This window comes from Balaenoptera borealis (assembly GCF_965194805.1).
Source record: "Balaenoptera borealis genome assembly, chromosome: 1".
NCBI lineage: Eukaryota > Metazoa > Chordata > Mammalia > Artiodactyla > Balaenopteridae > Balaenoptera > Balaenoptera borealis.
In genome coordinates, this window is record NC_138860.1 from 56851034 (window position 1) to 56861947 (window position 10914).

Here is a 10914-nt window from a genome sequence, read left to right on the forward strand (position 1 = left end):
AAAGTTCTCATCAGCTAGGTATTTTCTGACTAAGTTTGAATTTGTGAACATGTTCGCCTTTTCCTTTTCTATAGAGATGAAGAAGAAAGTGAGGGAGTATGGGTAGGAAAGGTGGACCTTCTTTCTCTGGACCTGACTGAACTTTAAAACTTCTCTACTAATTAACCAGCACTGGGCTCTACACTTTGCTTAACCCTGGGAGCAGGTCATCAGCCTTTGACCTCAGGCCTCCCCTCCTCACCAGCTCCATCCCCCATCCTAGCCTCTGGAACCTCATCCAGATTTAGAGGAAAGAACCAGTTCAGAGGGATTGCCTCAGACCACACTATCTCCACTCGCCCAGACCTGTGGAAGATTAGCAACCATGCTTTCCAATGGGATAGGAACTGTAGCTGCTGGAAAAAGGTAAGAGGGGTGAGCTTTCCCTTTGCATGCCCTCACTGGATTTTCTGACCTCTGAGGGACTCACCAGGATGACCTCAACACCTTCAAGAAGACCAGGCCCTCTCCCTGGTAGTTTTAATCAGACTTGTTTGGAAGACGTCATTCCAAGTGCCCTCCCCCCCACTCCCTTCTAGGGGTAAGGCCTTTCCCTAAGCCACACCTTGGATTCGTAACCCAAGAAACAAAGGGGATGTCTTCCCTTGTACAGAGACGTTGCATCAGTGTCAGCCCTCACAGCAGTCCAGGAGATACTCCAAGGGGAATTGCTGGGCCTGCCATACATCTGAAAAGAGGGCAAATTTAATCTGTGAGGACCTCCTAACTCCCTTTTTGCTCCTCCTTCCACTCAATTCCCCCCTGCCCCACCCCCGTCACATCCCCCATCCCCCCACCCAAGGTCTCAGTGACCTTTGACAAAGGACTGCAGCCCTCAACATCACACACATCCCCTTCTTGATCTGGTGTTTTACAGGAAGCTAGAAGTGAAGCTGTGGCTTGACCACCTTGGTTTTTCTTTGTGCTTAACAGAGCTCCTAGGGCCCCCTCAGCCTCCACTTGTATTTCCAAATGTAGCTGAGGGACAAAATGGGAAACAGAGGCAAGCAAGCTGAGGAGAAGGGTGGCAAGATTCTCTCTGCTTCCTCACCCTGCCTTCCATAGCTCCCTCAGTGCCTCTGCTCTCCCATTCTGTGCCTCTGTTCTTAAAAGGACTGCAGGGTTCACTTCAGATCATGCAAGAAGCCAAATACCCCTCAGCTGCCCCCAGCTTCCAGCCAGCCCCACACTTGCCCAGCAGACCACTTTGGTGAGTTCTTTCTTCACTGCGTGCATAACCTGCTTTTCTGCTGGGGGAAGATTGAGAAGACTCAGTACCCTCATACAGACTCCCCTCTCTAGACCTTAGGGCCCCAAGTCAGCCACAGGAAGTTCCTGGCCCCTCATGTCTTATCTACAAAAACATTACAAGAGAGTTTATCTCTTGGTTTACTTAATTGGGTGTCCCAATTCTCCTAATTTGTCAATTTCATGATCTCATTTTTTTAAAAAGTGAAATTAGTTTTATTTACTTTAGCGAACACACGTTGGAAGTTACTAAAACGTCTAGGAATCAGAAAATGATGAGGGCCTGAACTAAGGCAGCGAGAGAACAAGGAAACAGAATGCATAGAATCTAGGGTGTGACTAATGAGAAGGGTAAGAGGGAGAAATCCAGGGTGGCTCTCAGGTACCTGTGGGTCCCATTTGCTGAGTTGAAGGGCACAGAAGGAGAAACATGTGTGTGGGTGAGAGTTATGAGTCCAGTTTGCTCGTATTTCACTAAGGAATCTGCAGGACATCCAGGTGGAATTGTCCAGCAAACAACTGGTCTGGAACTCAGTGGAAGGATTAGGCTGGAGCTAGAGACTTGGGTGTTTTCAGCACATTGATTGTGGCTTTGCCCCATTCATTCCTTCTTAACCCTCTCATGTTGCTGAAATCCCTCTGCTGAATCAATCAAAATCCTCCCAATCCTTTAACATCCAGGTTAAAAATCCATCTATTTCTGAGGCCTTCCCTAATCAGCTTCTGTTAATGTCTCCTCCAACTGACCTAAGTTTTCATTGGGCACTAAAGTTCTCTGCCATTTTTCTTGTGTGCATGTCCCATCTCACCAGTTGGAAACTTTGCATTCTTTATATCTTCCAGCATGAGGCCTTGGGCACACAATACTTCTAATAACCTCTGTTGCTTCAATAGTTGATTCTAATTTCAACATGACTATGGCCAGGCAAGTGAAACTATCCACTTGAAAGGAGTCCAGGACTGGACTTGTCCTGGGCCCTTGAACTTTCCAAAGATTTTGGCCCTCCTCATGGCCACAGCAGGTGGGATGGTAATCTCTGCTTTACTGGGGCAAATCTGTGGTGGGCAGTGGGACAGGTGATTTCTCAGCCTAGCTTAACTCGGCTTTCTGTCCCCCTATAGGAGTGTATGTCTTCTCTCCTTGCTGATTATTGGCCTCTGGGGCTGTGTGACCTGTCATTGGAGCCCTGGGGAGGACATCTGCACAGCCAAGCCTCGGGACATTCCCATGAATCCCATGTGCATTTACCGTGCCCCAGAGAAGAAAGCAACCGAGGGCGAGGGCTTAGAGCAGAAGATCCCCGAGGCCACCAACCGGCGGGTCTGGGAACTGTCCAAGGCCAATTTCCACTTTGCCACCACCTTCTATCAGCATCTGGCAGACTCCAAGAATGACAAGGACAACATTTTCCTGTCACCCCTGAGTATCTCCACAGCTTTTGCTATGACCAAGCTGGGTGCCTGTGACAACACCCTCAAGCAGCTGATGGAGGTACAACCCAAAGCCCTTCTGCCTAACCTCCTTGCTGGAACACCCAGGAGAACATCTATGTGTTGGTCTAGAGCCCTTTAGAGACTTTGGGTGGTATCCCAGTCTCTTTGTGTTTCTTTTTCTCTTTCTCCTTCCTACCCTTTCTTCTTCTTTTATCCATTTATTCATCTAGAAAACATGAGCTGAGCATTTATGCTGTGCCAGGCACTGTGTTGAAGGGACTCACAACTATTGGTCAGGGGCTGACTGGCACTGTGCTCGTCACCCATGTTAGCCAGGCTGCTTTACCAGACCCACCGCTATTTTCTTTTGGCTTCTACAGGTTTTTAAGTTTGATACCATCTCTGAGAAGACATCTGATCAGATCCACTTTTTCTTTGCCAAACTGAACTGCCGACTCTATCGAAAAGCCAATAAATCCTCTGAGTTGGTATCAGCTAACCGTCTTTTTGGAGACAAATCCCTTACCTTCAATGAGACCTACCAGGACATCAGTGAGATGGTATATGGAGCAAAGCTCCAGCCCCTGGACTTCAAGGTGAGTTGCAGATGTCATCCCTGACCTCAGAGTTCTTCTTCTCCGCTCAGAAATTAAAGAGATAGAGAAGCAGGATCCAAATTAACACTGCTATGGTAGTTGAAGCAGGTGGAGGTGTCATAATACTGTAAGTCGGAGCCCCTGGGATATGTATTCTTACTTGAAACCTGAGAAATCAATGTAATCTCTGGATTGTAGAGGCTGCTCTGAAAAAGTTATATAAAAGTCCTGCAACAAAGAAATCTACTGACTTTATTCAATCAGTATTTCTCAAGCTTTTTGGACCACATGGGCACCTCTCCTGCCCTCCCCCTAACTCCTGCATCACTCATTAGCTTCCCAGAGAACATATCTCATGAATACTCATAAGAGTTCAAATTTCCAGAGTCAGAGAAGATAATATTTTGTTTTCTTTTCTTAGACTATATCTTTCTCCTCTTCTGTTTCTTTATTTCTTCCTCTTTTTCTTTCCTTTCTTTCTCTTTCTTCTGGTACCATTTATTAACGATATGGAAGCTTCACGACACTATACTAGATATGTGAGGTTTCCGCAATCTGGGTTAGAGACATGGCTTAACCAAATGGTGGGAAAGAGCAGAGGGATGATGGACAAAATAAAGTGCTTCACGGGGAAATGGAGAAGCCAATCGAATAGCACAGTTGGCTAGGTTTGTTTCCTGTTCTCTTCAGGGAAATGCAGAGCAGTCCAGAGTGACCATCAACCAATGGATATCCAATAAGACTGAAGGGCGTATCACTGATGTCATTCCCCCAGAAGCCATCAATGAGTTCACTGTCCTGGTGCTGGTCAACACCATTTACTTCAAGGTACTCAAAATGTCCCTGGAGAGACCTCAGGGATGACTTGTTTTCCCTCCAGCTTACCCTCTTTCATACCATTGGGCATGTGTCAGTAGATCTTTTTGAGAAATGGTACATGCATGGTCTGGGTAAAATACAAATTTGCTGACTCTAGAGTCATGTCTAGGGCTGTGGCTACTGGGCTGAGGTCCAAAGGGGGCCTGGTAGTGTCTCTGGGCCCAAGGCAAAGTGTACACACTCACAGACCCAGCATGCTCAGCAGCAGCAAGGTGTGCGTGGTAATAAATTCTCATATATACGTGACGATTTCTCCTGTCCTTAATTAACTCCATTTTGAAATCTAGAACAAAATGACAGAGTCTATAGACAATCCTCAGTGATGAGATATTGTCCATCATCTAGAGCAGCTTCTGCAGTGACTCAAAATTCCTCTTGCCTGAAGCTTCTGAACCTCCTGATGCCAGACTAACCTCAAACTTTGCAGAGGCCTTGTTACATGATCATGCAGACTCAGAGAGTCAAGAGTTCTAAAGACTGTTCCAACTTTATTACATTTAGGAAGGATGAGGGAGAAGGTACTGGGAATAAACAGACCATTGATACTCAGGAGGGCCTCCAGCTTAACGCAGGTTGAATTGTGCCCTTCCCGGGTCATGCTCCAGATACACTCTTCTCCCCCACTGGGCCCAGGGGGTTAGCCAGTCACTGCTGTTGTCAATTATTCTGTTGCTTGGGGGGTCCCTCACCCTAAGAATGGAGTAGGTTGCATTTCTACAATGTGTACTGCCCTTTACAATTTATGGAGCACTTTGCCTTTTATTAGTCCTCCTGATCTTCATAACATCACAAATGTGAACTTGGGCTGCTCAGACAGTTTACTTAATTTAAATTCTGAGTCTTCCATTTCTGACTGCAAACTTGAGCAAGTTACTTGACACTTTTCTTTTTTTTTTTTTCACACACACACACTGTATTTTATTTTTACAAGAGATAAATCGACTGACACCAAGCATTGTACATGGATGACCACAACAAAAGCAACAATGATTGCAATTACGAAACATGAAACACACTCATACTATGTCATAATATTGACATTCAGTCCAGTAATCCTCCACTGTAACAGCTCCTTTACTTTGCAGTGAAAATTGATTTGTATATTCTTTGCCTCTGAGTCCTTGTGGGATTTTTTTTTTTTTTTTTAAATTCAGACAGTACTTGACACTTTTCTATGCCCCAACTCCTGCATCTATAAGATGGTAATAATGATACATCTACCTTACACGGTTACTGAAGGGATTAAGTTAATGCACATAAAATGCTTGGAGCAGTGCCTGGCACACAGTAAGCATCCTTACAAATATTAGTGATAACCAGCTCCTAATCTTACAGATGAAGAACCACCACTCAAAGAGTTAAATGACTTGTCCCAAAATCAAAGAGCCAGAAGATGACAAGGAATGATAATTACAACTCAGAAATGTCAAAGGAGTGTCTTGTATCCCCTCCTTCTTTGAACAGAAAGTTGGCCAGGCCTCACTCTCTGCCCGTCAGGACTCCCAGATGACCCCCTGGGGTTATTACCTCTGTCTGGCTTTATTCATCAGGGACAGAGCCCAGCATTTTGAAGGATGGCCTTTGAGAAAGAGGCTGGTGGGAGGCAGAAAGCAAAAAGCAATTAGATTTAAACTCCAGAAGAGACTTGCAAAGAGGCCAGTAGGTTGTTCTTGTTTTTATTTTTCTTGTTATAAAAGCAAATAGTCACTGCTGAAAATCTGGGAAATACAGAAAAGTTCACAGAAAAAAAAACGACTCATGATTCTATCACTCTGACACAGTCAGTGTTAAGACCTTTGCATGCATATCCCTCTAGTCTTTGTTCTTAAAAATTACACTTACATATTAATGTAATAAAATATTGTGACTACTTCCCATGTCAATATTCTCCTACGGATGTTTTTGGTCTTCTTGCTTTGTGATTCTCCCACCTGGCGTCTTCTTCCAGGGCCTGTGGAAGTCAAAGTTCAGCCCTGAGAACACAAGGAAGGAACTTTTCTACAAGGTCGATGGGGAGTCGTGTTCAGTATTCATGATGTACCAGGAAGGCAAGTTCCGCTATCGGCGCGTGGCAGAGGGCACCCAGGTGCTTGAGTTGCCCTTCAAGGGTGATGACATCACCATGGTGCTCATCCTGCCCAAGCTTGAGAAGAGCCTGACCAAGGTGGAACAGGAACTCACCCCAGAGGTGCTGCAGGAGTGGCTAGATGAGCTGGCAGAGACACTGCTGGTGGTCCACATGCCCCGCTTCCGCATCGAGGACAGCTTCAGCGTGAAGGAGCAGCTGCAAGACATGGGCCTTGAGGACCTCTTCAGCCCTGAGAAGTCCAGGCTCCCAGGTTAGTGCAGGAAGGACTTTCCTCCTCTCTCTGCCCCCAAAGAAGTCTGACCAAAGGTGGAAGAGATGGGGAAAGAGTAGAAAAGGGCAAATCAGGACACCTGGATTCTAATCCCGGTTCTACTGCTAACTCAGGGAAATCCCTTCCCTCTCAAGGTGTCAGTTTTCTCTTCTGTAAAACGGGACGTTGGCTCTTGGATCTCCACAGGCCCATATGGCATTGGAACCTTTTGAGTCTGTAACTGATAGAAGAGATGGGACCAGGTAGAAAAGAAATTGAAAAGCATCGGAAAATTCAGAGCAAGGAGACAGATATGATTAAGAGCCAGGGACATCCGGGTCCCACAAAATAGGCATAGCTGACATGTAATAGCCCTTCTTCACCTGATATTCCAAAGGGCTCATGTGATTTCTAAGGTCACATGGACAGATACAGTCACCCCCTTCCCAGTTTTGATACTTTGATAATGGTGTTAAGTTGGTTTGGTTCTTCCAACCCACCATCCTTTAAAAATATGCATTAAAATCTCTCTCTCTTTTTTTTTTTTTTGGCCGCACTGTGTGGCTTGTGGGACCTTAGTTCCCGACCAGGGATTGAACCCTTGGCAGTGAGAGCACGGAGTCCTAACCACTGGACTGCCAGGGAATTCCCTAAAATCTCTCTTTTTTAAAAAGGAGTTTACAATGTTAGTTAATTGGATTTACCTTTAATGGTCTGTCTTTAAACTAAGTCTGAAAACCACTCCCAAAGTGTTGCCACACTGGAAGGGAAGACATTCCGACCAGATGGAGTGAGTTTTTCTTTAAGAACAGAGTTCACCCCACCCCCCAACCCCCCATGAGCTGAAGCAGGAGATTAAATTCACAGGAGCCAGGCTGAATAAACCCAAAGTACTTTATTATTTTTAACATGTATTTATTTTTCAGGGTATCATTAAGTGAGGGTCCAGGATTTCTTTCTATTTTTCAAAAAAGCCCCAAAGGACCTCTTAATTTAAACTGAATTCCTTTCTGTGGGTTGAAGCCAACTTTCTCCCATTTCACAGAGCTTTCTCTGGTCTTCCTTCTAGGTATTGTTGCAGAAGGCCGGAACGACCTCTATGTCTCAGATGCATTCCACAAGGCATTTCTTGAGGTGAGTACACCTCTCTTCGCTCTCTATTCTTCTGCTGCTTTTTTATTCTCATGCTGCTTTATTATTCCATACATCAATATCTCATGTGATTACTAGCTTTGGAGTTGTTCCTCCACTGGCTCTTACAGTGTAGACAGCAGATGTGTGAACACTAGGAGACAGCTGTGGAAAAAGGCATGATTCCAGTGTCCCTCAAACCCCAAACCTGTAGCGCCCTCCTCCACGAGGACTGCTACAATATAGCCCTGAATTGAAGCCCTCATGGTCTAATTGTTCCACCCTCCATCCTCTACCTCTCCTGGGAACACAGACATTAAGGGGAAGGTGACACAGGAAAAGCAGCCAGCAAAGGCATTCAGAGGAGGAGAACCAGGAGAGGATAAGCTAATGGAAACCCAGGAAGGAGTATTAAGACAATGGAAAGCATCTAGTAAGAAGATATTTTGAAAAGGGACCGAGGTGACTTTTCCCTGAGGAATTTGGACAGTGCAGTATGGGCACATGCCTAGTTGTAATGGCTGAAGAGCAAATGGAAAGTAAGGAAGGGGAGCTGGTGAGTGCAGATCATGTCCTAAAGTGTGTTCCAGAAAACTAGAGCTCTAGACTACACTGCGGGTAACAGAATGTTAGATGGTCAAATAAATGTATATCCTCTTCTTGGGAAATTAACAAGAATTAATGCACATTGGAGTGCCGACGTCTGAGCAGTTCCATAGTGAAGAAAATGGTTCAGTATTGCTTAACCTAGTGTTGCCCCAGCTAAGATGTCCATGGAACCCTTTACTAGAGTAAGAGCTGTATAAAGCCTTTAGAACTTCTGGTTCTCAAACAAATACGGAGCTATATAGATCAATGGCATTAGCTTTCTGGGGAGCTTGACTCAGGATGGGGTCTGAGAATCTGTATATTTACAAAGCTCCTCAAGGAATTTTGATGCACAACCATGTTTGGGAACCATTTATACAGATTATTCTTTGGGGGAACCAGGCTATGAGGGAAATGTGATGGGCCAATGTTAGAGAAGGTCACAGGATTGAGGAAATTGCAAAGAAAGAAGATTGTGGTCAGAGAGAAAGGTTTCAGGGCATCGTGCTAGTAAATATAGTTGCAGAGTCCAAGCTCAGTGGGAAATATGTAGTTAGGAGGAAAGTGGAGGGATCAAGGGACAGGAGGAGGTCAGAGTAATTGTAATGGGAATGAGGAAGTGTGATAGCTTAAAAAAACCAAAGGTTATATAGTCTGAGAGAAGGATAATGTAATTATAATCTCAAAAGTCTAGATGTTCTGAGAGATGGCAAGTTCAAGGTGTAGCCATGGACTGGTTTGCTTTAGTGAAGGTAATGCTCATTGGGTTTGATGAGATGAAAGACATGAGAGGTTAGAGTATTGAATGGGTCTCCTACCACGACATTTTAATTGTCTAGGTCACATGATAGCAGGAGTTAGGATAGACAGAAAGGCTACGGGCTAGGCAACAAAATCCTCAATGTGGGAATATAATCCATAGAACAATAGATGTTAGTGACCTATAGGACAACAGCAAGAGTAGAGGGATATATCTTAAAGACACTGAGGTCAGAACAGGGGATTTTACATGAGTACTGGATTAATGGTTTTGGAAGTAAAAACAACACTGATACCATATGGATTATGGAAGAAAGAGCACTTAGAAAGGCAGCAAGGGAAGATGAGTCCTCAGGGTTTTAACTATGATTGAGAATCTTCTTCCAAGGACCCCAAATAGAAGTGGTCAGCTCAGACCTCCTTGAGGGCCTTGAGTAACTATTAAGAAGCAGAAGTTTACATTCATTTTGTCTACTTGAGCCCACTAAACAATGATGCAAGGCTCCTCCATGGCTCTTGGGAACCCAATACACACACCCCAACTGATTGTAGATCTCCTGAGAAGCCATTAAAAACCAGAATCTGATTCGAATAAAAGGATCCTGGTCTTACAAAAGCTCCAGTCTGCTCATAAATTTAGTACTAGAATGATCATGAAATAGATAGTATGGCCAGAAGGGAGGTGGTAAGGAAAGAGGGAGGGAGAGAACAGCATCAACCAGCTCCTGAAGACTCAGGGATCTGAAGTGCTTTCATTAGAGTCAGGGACAGAGTTTTAGTGACATTCTGGGTCCCCAAACAAAAGTTTCTAAAGATATCTCCCTCCAGACCTGTGCAGTTCTACTTAGCAGCAAGTTCAAATACCATCATTTCAGTCTATTAGTCCAAGAAATACTCATCTCATCCAGCCAGAGGACCCTCCTCTTTTCATGGGCCCTAGTTCCTGAGTGGCTGCTTACAGTAGTTGTATCTGGGATCTTGATGCTCCAGGAGTGAAACTATCTCAACTGTAGTGCTCTAATCTGGAGTCAAAATGTCTTTTAGTATCTAGTACAATACCATATACAATGGTGCCAGCCAGAAATGTGACAACCTCGTATACATCCAGATTTCTGGTTTAGAGATTACCTGAATGGACCCCGGCACTTATTATTCAGCACAAGGCTTGGATGAATACAAGTGCTTACATCAATATTCAGTGGATGAAAGAAAGGCTAAAAGTAGGGTTCCAGAGGAAACCCAACCTGACCCAAGTGTACTTTCACCTGGAAAACAAATGGCATTTTGAGGAATTGCTGTGTCCATGGATGATTTACCTGCCTGTAATGAGCTGCAGAGTAGCTAATGTAGCAGTTTGTTTCCTATTTGACCTGCAGGTAAACGAGGAAGGCAGTGAAGCAGCAGCAAGTACCGTCATTGGCATTGCTGGCCGTTCGCTGAACCCCAGCAGAGTGACCTTCAAGGCCAACAGGCCCTTCCTGGTTCTTATCAGGGAAGTTGCTCTGAACACTATTATCTTCATGGGCAGAGTAACCAACCCTTGTGTTAACTAAAATGTTATCCTTTATAGTTCTTCCTATTTTGGTTTGTGAATAGAAGTAAAAATAAATACAACTACTCCCATATCTCACAATTACAAATGGACTTTGCCACCTGAAATGAAGACAAGGAAAGGAGAAATGGATAGACATGCTGTTGGGCATTTGGTAAAATGAGGCTTTCAATTGTTCTCTACCAGTAAACACATCTGGGTCAAGAAAGTGAAGAAGGGAGATATGTCACTGCTTCATCTTGACAGATGGTAGGCATCCTGAGAGGGCAGGGGGAGCTTGAAATCTAGGTAATCCCCTCATACTAAAAATATCCAAACATTTTAAACGAATTAATCTCTATACAGAAAA

At 44.5% G+C, this 10914-nt stretch overlaps 2 protein-coding genes across 2 annotated transcripts in view; one reads left to right on the forward strand and one right to left on the reverse strand.

Moving 5' to 3' along the window:
- DARS2 (aspartyl-tRNA synthetase 2, mitochondrial) overlaps nucleotides 1-10914 on the reverse strand; it is a 354382-nt gene that overhangs the window by 279124 nt on the left and 64344 nt on the right. The window lies entirely within an intron of this gene.
- Nucleotides 261-10638, forward strand: SERPINC1 (serpin family C member 1). The gene is made up of 7 exons (XM_082392581.1): nucleotides 261-405; nucleotides 2410-2779; nucleotides 3102-3317; nucleotides 4008-4145; nucleotides 6145-6535; nucleotides 7605-7669; nucleotides 10390-10638. The coding sequence occupies exons 1-7, from the start codon at nucleotides 365-367 to the stop codon at nucleotides 10564-10566; spliced, it is 1398 nt and encodes a 465-aa protein (XP_082248707.1). The 5' UTR covers nucleotides 261-364; the 3' UTR covers nucleotides 10567-10638.